General features: G+C 46.6%; 2 protein-coding genes across 2 annotated transcripts; both read right to left on the reverse strand.

Moving 5' to 3' along the window:
- Positions 1-3,264: 3,264 nt before the first annotated feature.
- LOC142860307 (C-C motif chemokine 7-like) lies at positions 3,265-5,002 on the reverse strand. Its single transcript, XM_075991394.1, has 3 exons — positions 4,885-5,002; positions 4,062-4,173; positions 3,265-3,699 (listed from the first exon to the last, which is right to left on the reverse strand). Exons 1-3 carry the CDS (start codon positions 4,958-4,960, stop codon positions 3,594-3,596), a joined length of 294 nt encoding a protein of 97 aa, XP_075847509.1. The 5' UTR covers positions 4,961-5,002; the 3' UTR covers positions 3,265-3,593.
- Positions 5,003-14,587: 9,585 nt separating this feature from the next.
- LOC142860305 (C-C motif chemokine 2-like) lies at positions 14,588-16,467 on the reverse strand. Its single transcript, XM_075991392.1, has 3 exons — positions 16,336-16,467; positions 15,489-15,606; positions 14,588-15,118 (listed from the first exon to the last, which is right to left on the reverse strand). Exons 1-3 carry the CDS (start codon positions 16,412-16,414, stop codon positions 14,863-14,865), a joined length of 453 nt encoding a protein of 150 aa, XP_075847507.1. The 5' UTR covers positions 16,415-16,467; the 3' UTR covers positions 14,588-14,862.
- Positions 16,468-21,375: the final 4,908 nt, after the last annotated feature.

Consider the following 21,375-nt stretch of genomic DNA (forward strand, 5'->3'; position numbering starts at 1 on the left):
ATTGGCAGTAGCTTTTAGTGGATCTGGGATCATTCATGATTTTGCTGCTAATTTAGTAGGACTTTTGTCACTAGCTTTGGAAGTTTCTCCTTTCGGTGCTTTGCCAGTTCCTAAGTGTGTGTCTCATTTCCCACTTCTTAGTGAGACTCAGGGCTTGCATAACAAAGCTATAGTTTGTATCTGATTTTCACCCTGTCACTTCATCCAATGAGGCAGCTTTTCCATGAGACAGAGTAAAGAGAGAGAGAGAGAGAGAGAGAGAGAGAGAGAGAGAGAGAGAGAGAGAGGTACCTACACACAGATTGCGTTTCTTGTAGTATTAATCTTGAATTTTTGAATTTGTGAGCTTCGTTCTCTTTCATGAGGCTCGATGATAGCCAGTCCTTTCCTAAACTGTTTTCCTTACAATAATACTTTGACAGATACAGACAGAAGCAATCAGCACACTATCCACATGTGTTTTGCAAAGTTTCCCTTTGGAGCTAAGATTGCTGTGTATAGGCCCTGATAGCTTTGGTACTTTGGAACATTGGTCTCCGTCTCTCCAACCTGAGGCATCAGCTTGTTCCACCTGTTGCCATCAGTCTGCAGAATTCATGCCTAAAGAAGACAAGAGAACCTGGGCACAGATGAAGACAAACAAGATTTATTTATTTATTTATTTTTTACAAGATTTATTTTTATTTATTTATTTTGTATGCTTCTGCCTGCAGGCCAGAAGAGGGCACCAGACCTCATTACAGATGGTTGTGAGCCACCATGTGGTTGCTGGGAATTGAACTCAGGACCTTTGGAAGAGCAGGCAACGCTCTTAACCACTGAGCCATCTCTCCAGCCCCCAAGATTTATTTTTAATACCTAAAATGAAGAGCTGACTGGTGGTGTATCTCACTAGGTAGGGTGCTTGCCTGGCATGTACGGAGCTAGGCTGGTGGTATATCTCGCTAGGTGGGCACAATGCTCTCCTGACAAGCACGAAGCCTTGGATTTGATCCCCAGCACTTCAAAAACTGTCTGTAGGGGCACACACCTGTGATTCCACACTCTGGAAGGAGAGGTGAGAGGATCAGAATTCAAGATCATTCTTTGGTACATATTGAGTTTTAGGTCAATCTGGGCTGCATGGCACTTGATTGGGGGAAAAAAACAGAAAGAAAAAAGGCAAGGGAGCAAACAATCAAGTAAGAAAGAATCAAAAGAAGAGAAAGAAGAAAAAAGAAGAGGAAAAGAAGGTTCTAGGTTTGGCACAGGTCATGTGCGCTGCTTCTCTTAGTCTTGGCACAGGGAGCCCCTCCCCTTTGTGCATTCTGCATAGCATTGACCTGAACCACGGGGCTTGTTGGCTATCACTGTGGTGTAACATGCATTCCTTCCTTCCTTTCTGACTTCACTGTCATGGCTATAAAAGAACTCGAAGATGATAATTTAGTGAGGTTAGTCTGCCTCCTGGTGGCTCTGTTGGGATGTCAAGCACAGCTTGCTGTGTTGAGATGAGAACCAGCCAGGGGCTGCAGGAGAGGCAGAAAGCTCTGTTAGATCTCATTAAAGCCTTGGAGCATGGTCACCAGCACATTGGCTGCCTGCCACGAAGGTGTGGGCTCTCTCCTGACACTTCTGTTTCTACCTGAGGCTTTAATGGGGGCTCAGCTGGAAGGTGCAGAATCTCATACTAGGTGTCCAGTCTTAACTTTCCATGCCCCTTCTAACTGGCAGGAAAAAAACTGTTTGAAGACCCATGTCTCCCAGATGTAGAAAGGAATTTGCAAGATCATGCTTGCTTAGTATCTCCATTCTCAAAGTAGGAGATGTCTCTAATATTCTGGACTGGAGGGACTGGGAGACTGTGAGGAGACCAGACAAATAGGAGTCTGGTACAGTTAGAGACTGCATGAAAAGCCACAGCTTCGGGATGTAAAAAGTTATCTGGTAAAGTGGTTAGGCTGATGTCAGCTGTCAGAGGCAAAACTGGACCTGGCTTTGTCTGGCCCCAGCCTGTCTGGCTTTCCCAACTACGCTCAGTCTAGAGCAAATGACCCAAGAGTTACCACCTACGATCCCCTCCCTCTGTACACATGCCTTGTTCCTCTATGATCCCCCTCTGCACCCATGTCATGCTCATCTACAGCCCCCCCTGTACCCTTGCCCTGCTCATTTACAGCCTCCTCCCTATACACCCATGCCCTGCTCATTTACAGCCTCCTCCCTATACACCCATGCCCTGCTCATTTACAGCCCCCTCTGCACCCACGCCCTGCTCGTTTACAGCCTCCTCCCTAAACACCCATGCCCTGCTCATTTACAGCCTCCTCTGCACCCATGCCCTGCTGACCTACATCCCCCTCCCTATGCACCCATGCCCTGTTCATTTACAGCCCCCTCCCTATGCACCCATGCCCTGTTCATCTACATCCCCCTCCCTATGCACCCATGCCCTGTTCATTTACAGCCTCCTCTGCACCCATGCCCTGCTGACCTACATCCCCCTCCCTATGCACCCATGCCCTGTTCATTTACAGCCCCCTCCCTATGCACCCATGCCCTGTTCATCTACATCCCCCTCCCTATGCACCCATGCCCTGTTCATCTACAGCCCCCTCCCTATGCACCCATGCCCTGTTCATCTACATCCCCCTCCCTATGCACCCATGCCCTGTTCATCTACAGCCCCCTCCCTATGCACCCATGCCCTGTTCATCTACAGCCCCCTCCCTATGCACCCATGCCCTGTTCATCTACAGCCCCCTCCCTATGCACCCATGCCCTGTTCATCTACAGCCCCCTCCCTATGCACCCATGCCCTGTTCATCTACAGCCCCCTCCCTATGCACCCATGCCCTGTTCATCTACAGCCCCCTCCCTATACACCCATGCCCTGTTCATCTACAGCCCCCTCCCTATACACCCATGCCCTGTTCATCTACAGCCCCCTCCCTATGCACCCATGCCCTGTTCATCTACAGCCCCCTCCCTATGCACCCATGCCCTGTTCATCTACAGCCCCCTCCCTATGCACCCATGCCCTGTTCATCTACAGCCCCCTCCCTATACACCCATGCTCTTCTGATCTACAGTCCCCTCTCTCTGCACCCATTCTCTGCTCATCTATGACCCCTCCTTTTCACCCATGCCCTGCTCCTTGCCATCCTGTTCATCCCTCCAACTTTGCTTTGTTCCTTTAAAAAAAAAGCATCAAAGACAGTATTTATGCAAAAATATATTTTATATGAAAATTCAATGGTCATACATATAAAAATTCCAGTCTCATAACACCATGATTTTATCCTAAATGTTTTAAAATACAATCTTTTCAATTCTTGCAAAGCCTGTTCACAATACTGGAGCAAAGTAAATGGTAATACAACATTAAAGTGACAGGAGGTGTCTACATTCAAATCACACCAAAGTACATGGCAAATTAAATAAAAATATTAATAACTTAGAGATAATTCCTTAAGTGTGGCTGTTTCACATTCCTACAGACAGCAACTATCCCTTAGAGACAGAATCCATCCATCTCATCACAGTTCTCAGAAAAGACAAGGGGGCAGATTTCTTGTTTCTTGTCTCCTGGGTTTCTGTTCAGACGAGAGACTTCAAGGCTTTGGAGTTTGGGTTTTCTTGTCCAAATACTTAATGGCATCCTGGACCCACTGGTGTTGGGCATCAGTACAGAGCTCCATACCCCTCTTGGTCTTGAAGCTGTGGGAAGAATGCTCTGTTAGAGAGAATGTGACTTATCCTGTGAGTGCCTGCCTGGTGCATTACCCCAAACTGATGACCTTGCCTCAGGGATGGAGGAGGAAGAAGGTAAGACAAAGGAAGGACTTAATGAAAAGATGCGGTCCTCACTGGCCAAAGGCAAACTCCTTCCTCTCCCTGGCTCCTGGCTGGAGAGGCAAGTTTTGAAGTGGTGGCTCTGAAGAGAGCGGCAAGCTTCAGTTTGCCCATTGAAAGTTATCTGAGTTTGCAGTAGAGTCTCCACGCTTCGAGTGTTTAGCCCTATCCACTGCCTCTGGGAATGACCTAGCCCTGAGGGATGAAGGCGTGGGGTGCATACTCACATAACAGCTTCCCAGGGACAGTGGCTACTGATGATCTTTTTGTAGCTCTCCAGATTCTTCGTGGGGATCTTTGGTTTCTTGACATAGCAGCATGTGGGTGAATTGATCCCATCTACAATGAAAGAACAAGAAAATGTTCTTCGTGGAGGATTCTGGGTTTCTTGTTTACAATTGATGGGATGGTAGGAAGCAGTCAGAGAGGTAAGCAAAGACCAAAGGAGAAGTTGCCCACTCCTAATATAACACCTCCCTCTTTAGGATGTTCCTCAATTCTTTCTCTCTTCTTTGGGTTTTATACCAATCAACAGGGGCAAGAAGAGCTGAGGACAACTCCGGGTGTCACTAGAAAGCATTTGGATAATGACCCAGCTCCCTAAGAGTATGACGACACCAGTTACGAGTCCCCCTTTTGGGTTAGAAAACTTTTTGTCTCATTGTGAGCATCTTGTAGACACATCTTGTAGAACCACTGTCACTGAAAGCTGGGCTGACTGAAGCAAACACTAGACCCTGGTGCTCTTCCCCTTCCCTCTTCTACTTGAGAACACACCCCACCCCAGACCCCTCTTTGATGACCCAGAGCCCCATTACTGGAGAAGAAGCTGGTGCAGGAACTATCTTGTTTCTACTAATGAGTCCTGGAGGGATCAGATTCAAGTCCTGCCTCTAACCCTGGACTGGCCTCATGTCCCTCTTTCTATTGTCTTCTTTTGGCAAAGGCAGTAAGATGAAACTATGAGTAACCCTCATTCTGTAATGGTCCGTGAAAACCCAGAGAAGGGGCAGCATGCCCCAGGGGGAAAGGAGGGAAGGCAATTCTTACCTGGCTGAGCCTGTATGTGGATGCTGAAGGCAGCCACTGTGAGCAGCAGGCACAGAAGCATTGCAGAGGCTTGCATGGTGGAGAACGGGAGAGCTGTCTTCAGTAAGAGCTGGCAGATTCTGAGCTGGCCTGGCCTCTGGTCTTCTGGCAATTCTACCTCCTCTTTTATAGGCAGCAAATAGGGAGGGATCTTCATTTGGAATGGAACCCAGGAGGGTGTGATTTGAGGCTGTCCTATTTCCATTTAATATCAATAACGGAAAATGAGGTAGTGATTCTGTCCAGATAGAGGCTGTACTGTGAATTCTGGGTACACTTATCAGCTCGGATCCTAGAAAAGGAAAGAGTTACTGTAGAATGAGGAAGGAAACAGATGACCAAGTCAAGGGGTTCTCATTTCCTCCTTCGACCAACATCCTTAGGATCCCCAAGTCCAGAAACAGGCACTAAATATTTGGCTGGGATTAAAAATGCATTCACAAAAACGACAGTTCTGTTAGTTTTTCAAATCTCAGAGGAAAGTAGAGTACTAAAATGTTAGCCAAAAGAGAAAGAATTCCCCAAACCCTTGTGTCTAACCCTTTTGGTTAGATTTGGGCTCAGATAAGAAGGCTGACTGTCCCCAGATAGGCAGGGTTTGCTTAGGATCTTTTACTTTGCAAGGAGATGATGGTTGAGGCTGGGAATCATCCCAAAGCCTCCCCTCCAAGTCTGGCATCTGGAAGAACTTAAATAGCTATATGGTGGAAGAGATGTTCTTTGGTTTCTTCCTCTCCCTCTTTCTCTGCATCTCATTGTGAAGACCATATATTTTACATGATGCCTTCGAGTTCCCAGGACCATAAAAGACACCTCTAAGAAAGATGGGGCAAAGGAACCTACAGACATGTTTTAAAAACCACTCTATAGAACCACGTCTATAAGGCAGAAGCAGAGAGAGTGTTTAGAAAGAGCAAGGGCTTGAGCTCCATTCCCAGAAATACCATCCAGAGGCGTTTAGAATGACACATCACATTGGGCTCTTGGAATCTTGTGGTTTTCAAATATTTGATTAGCTATGGAAATAACCTTTCTAAGTAAAAGAACATAGGGAAGTCAAGCTGAGTGTAATGCCATATGCCTTTAATCCCAGCCCTCAGCATGTGAGAAGCCAAGGGAGGAGGATTGTGAGTTTGGGGCCAATCTACTTTACAGAGTGATACATCATGTCAAAAGCCCAGAGTCTGGGGACATAGAACATGCTAGGCATGAGTGCTTGCCCTGGCTTCACAGCAAAGACACAAACCTAAACACTAATGAAGCAGTTATGTGAGAATCCAACCTGTGGATCGAGAAAACACATTCACAGATCATATCACTGACAGACAGCAGGTTGGAAGTTACCTTTCAGCTAATATAAAGAATTCCCACAACTCAGCAGCTAACCAAAACAAAATAAAAAAATCTGAATTGTAAAGTGGAAAAGAGTATCAAATGGATGTTCCTTACGGATGATAGGCGAGCATAGAAAAGGACATACCACATTGCTAGTCATTGGAAGCTTGTGTGAGGCCCTGAGTTCAATGTCAAGCCTCTGTATGTAAATAAATAAGAAGGAAAAGAAAAATCTGAATCAAAATTATTAGGAGATATTGCTTTGCCCCATTATAGTACTTATATCAAAATAAGAACTGGCTTACTTTTTTTTTTCCCATACAGGGTTTCTTTGTAGCTTTGGTGCCTGTCCTGGAACTTGCTCTGTAGACCAGGCTGGCCTTGAACTCACAGAGATCTGCTTGCTTCTGCCTCCGGAGTGCTGAGATTAAGGGTGTGTGACACCATCCAAACTGGTGCTTATAAGCTCAATGGTAGAGTATTAGCCTGGCACTACAAGACTCTTGGCTCCAATCTTAGTAATGTCAAACAAACAAACAAACAAAAAGCAACAACAACAAGCTAAAACATTAGTGGGCAAAGAAGGGAATGGGAAGTTGTTTAGTGAGGAGAGGTAGTTTGGATTTAACAGGACGAAAATGTCCAAGAGGTCTGTTGTTCAATGATGCTAGATACATCAACATTAATCCCATAAACTATACTTACAGATAGGAGGTATGGTGAATTTTGTGTTTCGTCTTTTTGCCCCTGTTTTAAAAGTTAAATGAAGGATGAGGTCTTTAAAAAGTGAATTTTCTCGTTCCCAGTACAAACTGGTGATTGTTCTTCAAACAATGACTCACTGAGCTGTTTCCGACTCACTTGGAAGCAATGGGTACTAGGAATAAGGCACAATAGACACTTGCTGGGAAAGCAAAACTGAAAAACTCAAGCAGTGGGGTTGGCGAGAGCACTCGGTTGGTAAAGAGCATGCCATGCAAGCATAAGAACCTGGGTTTGAGCATCAGAACTCACCTAGGAATTGAGTGAGCACACCTCAAGTCTTAGTTTGGAGGAGGTAGAGACAAGAAGATCTCTAGAACCCTCTGGCCAGCCAGCCTGACCCAATGAGTGCACTCTGGGTTCAACAAGAGTCCTCGTTTCAAAAAAAAATGTGGTCAGTGCTTGAAGAACAATGACTGGACCTTTGGCCTTCACACAGATGTGCTCCTAAAACGCAACAATGAGAGACTGTGCCCAGCAGTTCTTGTACTTCCAGATAGGTACCAGGAAAGATGCTCCTGGGGCAAGGACTTTGATCTTGTTCTTATGACAAGCATCCTTGATCATGCCTTCAAGACCCATCAGCTATGGGCTTCTGGCTTGTCCTTTTGCACCCACTGGCCACACTGGGGGTGAAGTTGGGTGGACATGCCTTCCTTTAGTAGCCGTCACTGCTGTTTGCTGGCTCACAAAAGGCTTAAAGGTTTAAAGCTGGTACAGAACCCTGGGCTTCTGATTATCTTGGCCATATAATTTCTTCTGGGGAAAAACAAAAACAAAACCTTGCTATTCTGAGTTACTGGTACAGGTGTGTCATGTCTCTTCCTCTCTCCCTCCGTGCCTTTCTGGCTGCTTTCCTTGCTTCGCCCACAGCTGCTCCACAACTCTTTTAAGTCAAAGCTGACAGGCTTGAATGAGAACTCCAGTTTCTAACCAACTCCCTTCTTTAAACCACTTTATCCAAAGCCTTTATTGCTCAAAATCTTAAAAAAATTTCATCCCCATGCCTTTACGCCATATGGTTTTCAGTAGAATTGGGGAGGGCATGCACTCAAGAAAAGGTAGTCTTTAACAAATGCTGCTGGGAAAGGCAGAAATCCACTTTCAGAAAGATAAAAGGAAACCCCAGCTCTCGCAGTACATGAAAATCAACTCAAATGGGTTAAAGGTATAAAATGTGAGACCTGAAACATGAAGGGACTAGAGGGAATCATACAGGAGATGCTTCATGATGTGGGACTAGGCACAGAGATTATGGATAAGACCTCAAGGCATAGGAAATAAAGGCAAGAACGAACCAACCATGTTGTTGTTTTTTTTTTTTTTAATCAAACATAAAGGTTAGGAAACGAGGCAATCAGCCGAGTTAACAAATTAACCCATAGAATGGGAAATCAATATAGGAGAATCCATTTTATCTGTGGTGGTGTGCTTCCACCACACACGTAAACTGTCTAACAAAAAAGTCACCTCCCAAATAAAGCCACAGATAAATAAAAGATACCTCAACTTTACTGATCATGAAGTATGATAGTTAGTGTCAATTGTCAGCCTAACAGAATCCAGAACTATCTGGGCAGAGGACCTCTGGGAATGCATGTGGGAATTATCTTGACCTTGTCAGGCTAATTGGAGGGGAAAGACCTGCCCACTCTGAGAGGCACCATTCCCTGGCTAGGACGTTGGATTGTATTAGTGGAGAGACAGAGCTGAGCAGCAGCCATGCTCCGCTCTCTGCTTTCCTGTTTGGGATGGGACATGATCAGCTGCTTCAAGTTCTTGTCGCCTTGTCTTCCCTGCCCTGATGAAACCAAGGAGAAACCTTTCCTGCCCTAAGTGCCTTGTCAGAGTATTTCAGAGTATTTGTCACCGCAACACAAAAAGAAACAAAGACATCAGGGAAATGCAAATCAAAACCACAGTGAGACACCACTTCCCTCCAGTCAGAAGGGCAATTGCCAAAAAAAAAAAAAAAAAAAAAATCTAAAATAAATGGTGCTAGCAAGGATGCGGAGAAAAGGGGTCCCTTGAAACTGTTGGCAGAAATGCAAACTAGTGCAGTCATTGTCAGGAAAGGCGTGGCAGCTCCCCAAAATATCAAAGGTTACAATTAGCATATGATCTGGCAATCCTTCTCCTGGGTATGCTGCCAAAGGGACAGGAGTGTGTCAGGAGACACCTGTGCTCCATGCTTACCCCAGCACTGTCCACAGCAGCCAAGAGACGGAAGGAGCTTAGTGCTAGTTGATAAATAGATGAAGATGATATGGCAATAGTAGAGAGTAGAATAATAGCCACCGAAGGGTGGGGCCCTGTCACTTTTGACGGAATGGCTAAACCGGATGTCATCGTGTTACATGCAATAAGCCAGACACAGGAAAGCCAGTCGCATGTGATCTTCCTCATGTGAGAGCCATGAAAGTTGACCTCGTGAAAGCTGAAAGTAGACGGGTGGTTACTAAAGACTGGGCGGGGCGGGGGGATGGGAAGGCGGCATCGAGTCAACCAGCGGACACCGTTACAGAAGGATTAGAGAAAGGAGTTCTGCTTGTGTACTATATGCTATTAATTTGTAATTAATCAATTCTGTGCATATTTAAAAGGCCAGAAGAAAGGACAGATTCTGAGTGGTTTCAATTTAAAGATGACAATTGTTTCAGCATGTGTGTGTGTGTTGTGTATTTGAACATTATGCAATATATGCATGTTCTAAAACATTGCACGAGACGCTGGAGTGAGGGCTCAGTGGGTAAAAGTATTTGTTTTACATCTTTGGAAATCCTGAGGGTCTATCCTCAGAACCATATAAAAAAAATCAGATACGGTGGCGCTCATTTATAGTCTGGGCACTCCAACGGTGAGATGGAAAGCGGAGACAGGAGAATCACCCAGAAACTCATAGGTAATCTAGCACAGAGTAGACACCGCAGTGACAGAAACAAGAGAGATGCTTGTTCAACTAGGTAGAAGGAGAGAACCAGCTCTCAAAAGTTGTCCGCTGACCTCCACATATGCTCTGCGGCTCACATGTGCCGTGTGTACACACACACACACACACACACACACACACACACATACACACACACACACACAGTGATGACAGTGATGATGATGATGATGATAATGATGATGATGATTTTAGAAAAGAACAATGGCTCATAAATGTATATGTTTTTTCTGCATTGGTTATGATTAAAAAAAAAAAACTTTGAAAGTCCGTGTCAGTGCTTGATTGGGAGCTCCAGCTGTGCCATCAAATTCTACAAGATCCTGACTTGTTTTTCCTAAATTCTTATTCCTTTTCACTCCTAATCAGAAGTTGGCCAGGTTCAGAACAAAGGCCACCACGAAAACCCATGCCAGAGGTTACAGCACTTGCTGAGAATCCAGTAACCTATCTAATAGGACCAAGAAGCATATACCCCAGATGCAGTGTGCCACCAAGGTCTTCCTGGAAACCCTGAAACCTACCGATGGGAAGGAGAGCTTTCTTTATGTCAACACCTCACATCAGAATCTTTTGGAAAGTTTTATACTTAAGGGATTTTTTTGTTTGTTTACATTTTGTGATTGGAGAGATGGCTCAGTGGTTAAGAGCTCTTGCAGAGGACCCAAGTTTGGTTCTCGGCACCTGTGTCAGATGACTTACTGATAGTGACTACAGCTCTGGGGGATCCAATGCCTACAGGCACCTCAGACATCTACTGTCATGTGCACAAATCCACACGCAGGCAGACAGATGACAGACAGACACAATTAAAAATAAAATTAGAAATTTTAAAACTTGCCAGGCAGTGGTGTCACTTGCCTTTAATTCCAGCACTCGGAAGGCAGAGGCAAGCAGATCTCTGTGAGTTCAAGGCCAGCCTGGTCTACAGAGAGAGTTCCAGGGCAGATAGGACTGTTATACAGAGAAACCCTGTCTCAAAAAACAAAAATAAATAAATAAATAAAAATCTATTCGTTTGTTTGTTTAATTACTTGTGTGTACACACACACACACACACACACACACACACACACACACACGCACCATGCCTTATGTTTGGAGGTCAGAGAACAACTTGCAAAATTTGGTTCTCTCCTTTCTAGGGGTTGAACTCAGGTGTTGAGGCCTGGTGGCAAGTACCTTTACTCGGTGAGCCATCTGGCTGGCCCATGTGCTTTCATTTTAGTAGGAATTTGTGTGTATTAGCACAATGTATTAGCTAGGGCTCTCTCCATGTGTATATTATATATAGTTATACATCCACACACGTATATGTGTGTGTAATTATAAAAGGCTGACTTCCTAACTGTTGACTGAGTAATTCCCCCAATGAGCATCCGTGTGCTGGAGAGCGAGCAACCCAGGAGCTGCTCAGTCCACAAAGCTGGGCACTTCAGGAAAGCAGGGGCCAGCGATGCTGCTTCAGTCTGAAGCTGAAGGCCTGCAAGCTGCAGGGAGAGCCACCGGTGTGAGCCCGTACGGCAGGCCGAAGAGAGTGATGCCTGAGGTCCCCTGGAGTGGAGTTTGGTCATGCTGTTTGCTTCCCCTGCTTCCCTTTCTGTCTGGACCTCTGGCTAGTTAGAGGCTGCCACCATACTTAGGGTGAGTTTCTGCTAGTTGCTATCCCAAGCTCCCGTCATCTCTGCACCTTCATGGGCACATCCAGAAGGGGGTTCCACTGACCTCTTAAGTATCTCTCAATCACAACACGTGGACGGTCAAGATAAAGCATCACGTACTGTTCACTTAGAAGCACCTGCTGTACTTTACCTATACAGTGCCAGAAAAAACATGACACCCACAAGGCTATTTGACCACCTTCTTAGCGAACCAGACAAACTTTCAAATACTGTGCCCAGATACAAAGTATAAGCCTTTGTCTGGTCCCTAGGCATGCCGTCTAAAGGGCAGCCCTTTCTTCCGAGCGCTAGGACACTAACATCTGGAGCCTGTGCATGTCCTACCTGACCTTGCAAAGGGGTTTGTGGATGTCACTGATATGAAGACCCTGAGACAGATCATCTTGGCTGTGAGGATGTATTCAGGACAATCACAAAGGTACCTTGAATATGAACGCAGAAAGGTCAGAAGGTTAGAGAGACGGGATTAAGGCTGGGTGTGGTGGTGCATGCCTATTACCCTAGAACTGGACAGTCTGAGGCAGGAGGATTGCCATGAGTTCAAGGCTAACCTGTGCTACATAACAGGTAGCCACAGTATGAGCCTCTGTCTCATAAAGCTGAAACAACAGCAAAACCTGTGGTTAGAGAAGCAGAGAGATGCTCACAGAAGGAGGGATGGGGAAATAAAAGGGGGAGAGTGAGCAAGACAGAGGGACGGAGAGACAGAGAAAGAATCCAAAAGTGGTTTCTAGAAGTTGTAAACAGTAAATTCTTTAAGGGACTGCAGCTAGACTGTCCCAGTGTAGAGTTAACAATCCAACTGTTTGCTAATGTGTTTGGCTGTTCTAAGCCTTCGGGTGTATGTTGATTTGTTAGTGGCATTCAGAGACTAATACAGAGTGTGATACCTGGGGCAGGGTGCTGCTATAATAAATCATAGAAATGGCTCTGGGATTGAGCAATAAACAGAGACTGGAAGCCTGAGAATGATGGGAAAGGACATAGACATTCTGGAATAAAATGCTGGCAGCAACGGGAAATGAACGCATCCTACTTGGCTTCCTTAAGTGCCTAAGCATGCCAATGCTTTGTGCTCAGCTCCATTGTGCAAGGACCAAGGAACTCCTGCTTGCTTCGAGAAAAAAAGAAAACAAGCCAATATTTCATAAGAATGAGCAGATAGGCTTGCAAATGCGGCAGGGCAGGCTATTGGGCTATGGAGGGAGTAGGTGCATGTGCCCCCATCCCCTTTCCCTTTCCTCCTCTCAGCCAGTCAGCCTGGCATCAGAGACCCCTTGTTCTATAAGCTACTCATTTCCGCTTTATTTCCTCTTTGCCTCCACTCTGATTTAAAATTTCTTTTCTGACTGTTAATCAACACTGAGGACCGTCGAACCTCTGGAATGTAGGGTCTGTGAACTCCATACAACAAAACCTACAGATTGTTTGCTGTCTGAGTATTACAGCCCTTGGAGCTCTGAAGGAAACCCTCAGCTTCAGCCAGAAAGTCTGGCCTGGCTCAGATATGCTCCAACTCTGAGCTGCAGCAATGAAAACTTACCAGGAGACAGGATTCTCGATCAGAAGGGAATCTCGGTCCCTGCTTATCTCTGCAACACCCCCCACCCCACTGAATTGATAGACTCCATTGATCCCTAGTGACCGAGTCTGTGTCCACCCAAGTGTCCTTCCTGTTAGGCAGTCTTCCCAGCCTTGCATGCTGCCAAAGGCACTGCTGGGTCTTGCTTGACAATATCTTTCTCCCCACCAGATGGAGAAGGTGAGCACCATAAGAGCTGATTTCCCAGCAAAAGATTCTCACCCTCATGGAGAGAGGCTGTCTGTGTCCAAACGTTCCATGCCACAGACTTCAGCTGGACATCCAGAGAGAGAGAAAAATCTACCCATTTGAATGGACAGCCTAGGTTCCCAGGTGTGGACTCAGGGTGGTAATGGGAAGAAACGTTTTCGGGTTTGTGAGAAGTTGCCCCATTGACAAGTTCAGGAGAGGTCTGCACCTAACACCTTTCCCCACAGCCCAGCACATTGTTCTCCAGAGTTGTCCCTTGGACCCCATCTTCACTCCTCATCTATTGATGGGCCACAGTCTATCACTTCTCTCCACATCTTCCTGTCTGTAGGAAGCCATCAAGGTGTACTTTCCAAAGCTCTCCCTGAGCCCGAGCCTCTGAATGGGACACATCCCTCTTCATTGAACCAAAGAGTTTCCATTAAAGGACGAGGTCAGAGGCAGTACCATGCCCACACCTTTACACTCAAAACCCTGTATTCAGGCTTCTCTTGAAAAATTATTATCATGTGACATACATGTGGCCCTATCTGGTTGTTTTTTTTGTCCCTTCTCCCTTTGATACAGCTTGACAAACACATGGCCCCATTTGATCGTTCTTCTACCTTTTGATGTACATAGCATCCTCCTTTCTACCTTCCTTTGTTTTCCCCCGCCTGCCTTTCTTTTTCTTGATGTGTCTGTGCTTTTCTGGAAAAACTCTGATCATTATCAAGGATAAGTTTGTGTCTTCCTCTCTCTATGAAGCCTTAAGATAAACTTCTTATAGAAGGTGGTTAAGTCCCCTCTCCATCCCCCAGTGCCTGCGTTGCCTACCCAGTTAGGGAGTCAAGTGGGAGAGTTAGAGATAGAAGTGATGCATCCCAGTAAAGGGCAATTGGAACACATGGCAGGTGTGGACTGGAGCTTTTGTCAAGCAGGTGACTGAGAAGCAATACTGGGGACCGGAACAATGGTCCTAGCATGTCTGATTGGGCCCTGTTTTAAAGCGTCTATGACACTCAAATGAGACCATCCAGTACGAAAGACTGGGCCATTCATTCTGCCATTCCTCCACAATATGTGTCCCACCTGTGCTGTCCTCCAAGCTTAAACACGCCCTGCTTTGCAACTTCCCTCAAGAAAACACCCAAAGCCAGATTGTGTACAAAAATAATTTATTTCTCTTAATAATTAGAATATCTATTTCCATAATAATATTTTAAACAATGCCCTGGAATCTCAAACACAAAGTTTTTCCATCCATCTTTGCAAAATGCATCTCTCATAACATTTGAAAGTGTAGAAACAGGGTCCTCAGAGAGAAAACAATGGAACCACATCTTGTATCCAAGAAATCCTAGTATTCAGGGGAGGGGATATCGAGACATCAATAAGTTAAATAAGTTTAACATTACTTAGAGCACCACATTCAGGTCACACTAGTTCACTGTTGGGCTGGTCACTCTCACAGAGGTTCTTGAGCTTGCTGCGGGAAAGGGAGTAGTTGATGCATTAACTGTGGGTACATGGGTTAAGTTAGCATTCAAAGGTGCTGAAGATCTTACAGTAGACACAATTTTAGACACAGTTGTCGTTTCCGATCTAGCTTGGTTCTGGTCCAGTTTATTCATGTATGCCTGGACCCAGGCTTGCTTGGGGTCAGCACAGATCTCTTTCTTGAGCTTGGTGATGAAACTGTGGAAAGAGAGAAGACACAGTCAGATGAAGTTCAGTGGCTGAGCATGGAAGGACTGTGCGGGGCTAAAAGAGGAAGGCAGGTAGGAAGGGGGACTTTGAGGGGCCTGTAGGTTTTCCAAGATAAGCTCATGAAATTGGGGTGCTTTGAAGAGCATCCCTCTAGACAGTGCTGTTGGGAATTGCTCTTTCCTTCTTGGCTGCACTTTTCTCATTGGAAATCATCTGATATTGGATCTGAGTGAGTGAGTGACTGGAGTTTACGAGGACCATCCCTTGCTCTTGAGTGACTGACTAGAAGTACATGAGGACCACCCCTTGCTCTTGAGGAAGAACTTTGGACCAGGGAAGGCTAGTAGGTGTCACTCACATCACAGCTTCTTTGGGACACTTGCTGCTGGTGATTCTTTTGTAGCTCTCCAGCCTCCTCTCTGGGATCTTCTTGAGGGTGAATGAGTAGCAGCAGGTGAGAGGGGAGTTAACTGCATCTGGAGAAGAAACCAGAGAGGGGGGCACGTTAGGACAAGAGGGATGCTTCTGGCTTCAGAAAAGAGGAGGACCATGAGGAACAGGCAGTTTCAGCAGGAGTGGATGACAACCCAGATAGGTCAGAGTGGGCATGTGATCACTGATACACTGACTCAGAGATGTGTGCTTTAAAGTAAGTTCACAATCTTGGGTAAAGGGGTGTCATTAAAACAAGGTGACTCTGGGGACTGTTATTAGAAAGAGATAAGATGTCAAATAACCAGAATCCAAGGAAATGGCCTGGGGACCTTATTCTAGGCTCCTGAAATCTATCTCTGATCTTGAGCATCTTTAGTACTACCCCCTCACCCCCCCCCACTAAGCCTCTCTCTCTGGAAGGTGGACTGCGTGAAACAGAGGTCTCAGGTCTCTTCTCTCCCCTGCCCCTCCAATCTGGAGAAACACATCAACCCAGGCCCCTATTTGGTCACCTGTATTCTCAAATACTGAGGACAGAAGCCACATGAAGACGTGATTCCAAATTTAGATCTTAGAAGGATTAGAACTCTAGGTTGTCCTTTTCCCAGAAGCCCCTGCATAATTGGGTGGCTCTTTGCCCTTCTCTCAGCTGTCTTACCTTGGTGTGTGTGGGGGGATTATCTGTTCAGGTGAGACTACACTGTGATGATGGCCCATGACAGTCCAAGATGGGGTAATACACCGTGAGGAGAAGGAAGCTGGGGTCTTACCTGGCTGGGCTAGCACGTGGATGCTGCAGGCAGCAACTGTGAGCAGTAGGCACAGAAGCGTTCTTGCAGAGACCTGCATGGTGGAGGGAGAGAGAGCTGGCTTCAGAGAGAATTGGCAGGCTCTGGGTTGGCCTCAGCCTCTCTGCTCTTCTGGCAGCTCTGCCTCAGCCTTTTATTGTTGTTAAGTCAGGGGGGGGGGGCGGAGTCAGGCTGGGAGCCTAGTCCCCAGGGGGTAGCATCATCCTTCGTGTGAGTGAGGAAAAGTGGAAGATTGAATCTGCTGAGTAAGTGCAGGGCCCTAGGAGGTTTCCAGGAAGTAGAAGAGAGAAGCTGCGGGTTGGAATTGGGTACTTTTTCCAGCCACTGCTGCCAGCGAGTGAATGAAGCTGGGCGGGAAGGGGGAGGGGATGGAGAGCAGTCATAGCAGACTGACCACAAGCGTGAATGGAGTGGTCTTGCTTTCACTGAAGTAAAAGGAAGCGGGCAAGGATCCTAAGGTCCTAAGGGGGATGCAAGCATACCCCAGCTTGCCCCTGGCCCAAGGGATCTTGGAGATGGGAAAGGACAGTAGTAAGTACACCACGTCCTTGTTTAACATTGAATAGGGTGTTCACTCCACTCGGTGGTTCCCAGAAACACAGCAGAACTGAGGAGCTTTGCAACCTTGAAATGAACTGTCTGACTTGTAAGGTTCCAGACCTGGAAAGCCATACGAATCGGCTCCTGTAGCAGAAGAGATTTCCATGCAAACCCCATACCGTGCCTAGTCCATGCCAGGAATGTTTGGAAGGCTTTACAGTGCAAAGTCTCTAAGTTCCCCAGCTCTAGTTAAGTAGGTATTGCTAATCTCCAATGTATAGATCAGGCAGCTGAGGCCCAGAAAGGTTGTAGGTAACAGCCCCCGGGGTGCTCTGGAAACGGGCCCAGGTGCTCCAGTCTGTGTTATCGTCGTGGTACTTGCTCTCTCTGTGCTCAGCTCCTTCAAACTAACAGATAAAAAAATGGGCCATGGAGAAACATTCCTTGTGGCTAAGTCACTATGATTAGGAGCCTGTGGTCAGCATTTACTACTGTGGTTACTCTCCTCCCTGCCTTCTTCTGGATTTCCAGGGACCATGAGTGAGCCAAGGAGCCATATTTGGGGAAATGGAATGTCTGGCTTTACTTAGCTCTGCAGGCTTAGATTTCTCCAGAAACAGTGGCATCAGAGCAATAAAATCTGAAAGTCCTTAAACTTAATTTCAGTCAATTATTTTACAAAAATAGTAGAACTGTCTTAGGCATGCCAGTGGCTAAGCAGAAGCTGACATTAGAGTGTCTTGATTCCCTCAGCCCACTACAGTATCCTGAGTCTTGCTTGATGGGCAGGAATGGACCTAGGACTCCTCTTTTACAGAGGGTCCCGGAGACATGCCCATACAGAGGTGGGATTATTGGAAGAAAGCAATTCTCCAGTTGCTATATTTGTGTAAGATATAAGCAGCAACAAGCAAACTGTATTTAGTCCACAATACATTGTCATTAGCAGCATTTTGATGGCTTACTGGGAGCCTGGCATACTTAGCTGTCAAAATACCTAATTATTCTTAGGTTACATAGGTGACTCAGGGAGGTGATGCTCCCATTCAGGTTGTACTGATTCTGAAATCCCTGACCCTGGGCATGAGAGTTAATGTCTCATGATGGATGTTAGTTTCTTAGAGAACCTGGAGCAGAGATTCTATGAGGGAAAACATTCTAGACTCTTGGGCCGAATTAGAAAAAGGCAGGACTAAGAGAGGACAGGCCACTCATGTGCCGCTTTGCTCTACCTCTGGGAACCTTCTTTTTGTTCCACCTGTGTTATTCATTATCTTGCTAGTCACTCTCCTCCTTCCCAACTAGTGTCCAAACACCTCTGAGTTTGGCTCAGAACTTTCCCTGTGGGTTCACTCACTTATTCTCAAATATGTGAATTATTTTAGGACTGGAGGCTGTAGTTTTGCACAGTCATTTCTTCCCAGACCCTCTCACTATAACTTCCAAGAAGTTTTCCTTGTGTTCATAGATACTCATCTCTCGTCTATGAGTGTGTCATCTATGGAATCTAGTCGTTCCTCAGGCTTTCTATAGCATTCACAAGTTGAGAGATGCCACTCTTGCTCCTAAGAATATGAGACCCCAAAGCCTCCCAAGAATGTGTAATAGTGTCACCTCTTTCTATGAGAGGAAACCTATTCCTGACTGACGTACACAGACTGTTATGGCCCATGGTCACGGGGAAAAGCCCTTGGCTTTGTCGAGCACAGGGACAGGCTCCTGCGTCTATTGGAAGTCACTATTGGAAGTGAATTGGCCGCTGCAAGCCTCAGTTAACCCAGGGGAGAAAACAGAGTGAATCATAAACCGGAGAAAGGAAAGTGATTGTCTATCTCCCTCTGCTTCACTCTGTCAACAAAGGATGCTCTTCCCAGCTGGTGGGTCAGAGTGGGAGAAGAGAGTTGGAAATCCCCATTCTGAGGCAGGATTGGAAGTTCCCATTTCCTTTGAGAGACATTTGGCAGGAGCGTGCGTTCCAGATGCTGGGCTTGCCGCCAGTTCTCACGTGGGGCTGAGAATCTGGACTGGTTCAACACAGGCCTGGGCTAAGCTCTGGCTTGGGAGCAGCCAAGGGAAAGGCCCGGGGAAGAACTATAGGTGGGTGAGGAGCAATAATAGTCCAGTGGTCCCTAGCATCCCTTCTCTTTGTTACCACCCAGATGAACAATGGAAAGTTCCTCCGGGTGAATAATCTTCTCCTCCCTCCACATGGACCTTGGTCAGTGCCACACACTCCCACTCAGGGTCAGAACTGAAGAAGGAAGAAGGAAGAGGGAGCTATCTAGAAGGTCAGAAGTGCATCCTAGGCCCTCAGCTGGACTTTACTCCTGGGCTCTCTTGCTTGCTATTCTCCTGTTCATGTCGCTCATGGCCTTCTGACCTACGCTTCCAGATGGTCTCCGCCCCCCCCAAGCCTTTGAAGGAGGTGCAGAGTTGGTACCTGGACACAGTCATCCCCCAGCAACTACCCACTGCACTCCTTGAGTGAGCGCTCAGGTTCAGGTGGACCAGGCCTGTGTACCGAGGACTCAGAACCTGCCATCCTTTCAGACACCATAGCTTTCCATTACACTGTCACAGAGTGTCTAGAGGGAGTGGGACCTCCAAGATGAAGCACTAAGTTCTCAGATTGAGGGTCTGAGGCCAAGAACAAGGTCATGGCACGCCCAGGGTGGCACAGAAGGCTAAAGGACGTATCCATGCTGGCTCGGCTCCAAGCTCTCTCTGTGTTCTCTACCATCCGCTCATAATGATTGGTGGTCAGCATCCCCCTTGGGTGAGCCTCAGGGAAAGGGCCACCGGCAGGAGTAGGTCAGTCTCACAGAGCATACAACCAAGGTAGGAAACGAAGGTAGGAAAGAGCTTCAGAAGAAGCCTGAGCAAAGCTTTCTCCAAGCCTCTGTCATCCTAGACTCTGATGCAGATTTGCTCCAGCTCCCTTTTCATGAAGGAGTTGAGGGTATCTGTAGGACGAAAGTGGTACTGGTGGGCAGGGCATACTGGAAAAGAAAGAGGAGAGTCACTTGCAACTGGGTTGGGTGGGAAGGGGCTCATCACTTATGTCGTCTCCTGGGCTAGTGGTAGCAGACAGGCCTGTGCGTCATAAGGCGAGAGCTGCCCTGGTGACAGGAAGAAGAGGGGTACACTGGTGGGGCGACAGGAATCTAAGGAACTCGGCAGCTCCTTTGAGTTGCCCAGGATGGAGAAGCTGATGTCCGCACTTGGGGCCTGGATGGCACAGGTGGCCTGAGCAGTGTGGCGATGGGTGTAAGGGTGAGGTAAGTATCCCTGTGAAGGTGCTGGGCTCTGAGCAGCCGTAAGTGCAGTGAGAGTTTTAGGGGAACAGTCTGTGGATCATTCAAATGGAGACAGAGACATTGTTTTAGTGGCATTTAATGGGATCCTTGAACACAGGGTATTTTGCTCATCCAAGGGAATATCAAGTGACATATAGAACAATTCCATTAACCACACATACAGCATCATGAAAGTTCTTGTGTGATACAGAGAAGGCTGGGGTGGGACATTTGTGGTGGGGTCAAGGATTGGGCAGGTTTTGAACTTGGATCATCACTGGGTGGAGGAAGGACATTTGTTGGAGAAAATCTCCGGGCACTGCACATTTTAGGATGCTTATGTAGTTCTTGGCATCATATTGAAGAGCAGGTGCTGATTCAGTGGGTCTAAGGGCTGAGATGTACAAATCTAACCAGGTAGGTGGTCCTGATACTGCAAGTATCCAGCTCCCTTAGAACCACCTGGAAAGAGCAAAGGATAGAACAAGATGCTTAGGGATGTGACACCATGAGCTACTCATCTCTCCCAGACTAGCTTCCTGCCTGTGGCCCCTACACAAGCTTCAAGGACTAGAGTGTGGTGCTGCCCCTAGCAATTTCATCTTTTTTTTTTCTAGAGAAATGGGTCATGATTCTCTTGGGTCTTCAGCCTTCAAAGGAAGGAGGTATAAAAGAAAAGAGAAAGAAATGGGAGAAAGGGCAAAAATAATAAATGAAGGGAGTAGAAAAGGGAGATGGGAAGAATACAAAGACCCCTTAGCTATATTATAGCACCATAGTCTGTCTCTGCCTCTGTCCAGCTATGTGGCCTTGAGCAAGTCCCTTGACCTCTCAGGACCCCTCCTGTCAAAGGTGATGAGTAGACAATTCTTTCTAGCATCATCACGCGACTTGTATGAAGAAACAAACCAGGGTGCTTTGTAAGCATTCTGCAAAGAGCTGTGTCAGACTAAAGCGTTGATAGCCACGGACCTGGGGACCTCTAGAGGCACATGGCCACTCCAGTAGATCTGTATGTTCCTGGCCTTGAGTTTACTATGTAGCCCAAGATGGCCTGAAACTAGTAACTATCCTCCTGCCTCAGCTTTTGGAGTGCTGGAATTGGAGGCATGTACTCTGTGCCTGATTCTTGATGTATTTCTGGGAGAGGGATAGTAAAGTTCCA

This window comes from Microtus pennsylvanicus, chromosome 11, assembly GCF_037038515.1.
Source record: "Microtus pennsylvanicus isolate mMicPen1 chromosome 11, mMicPen1.hap1, whole genome shotgun sequence".
NCBI lineage: Eukaryota > Metazoa > Chordata > Mammalia > Rodentia > Cricetidae > Microtus > Microtus pennsylvanicus.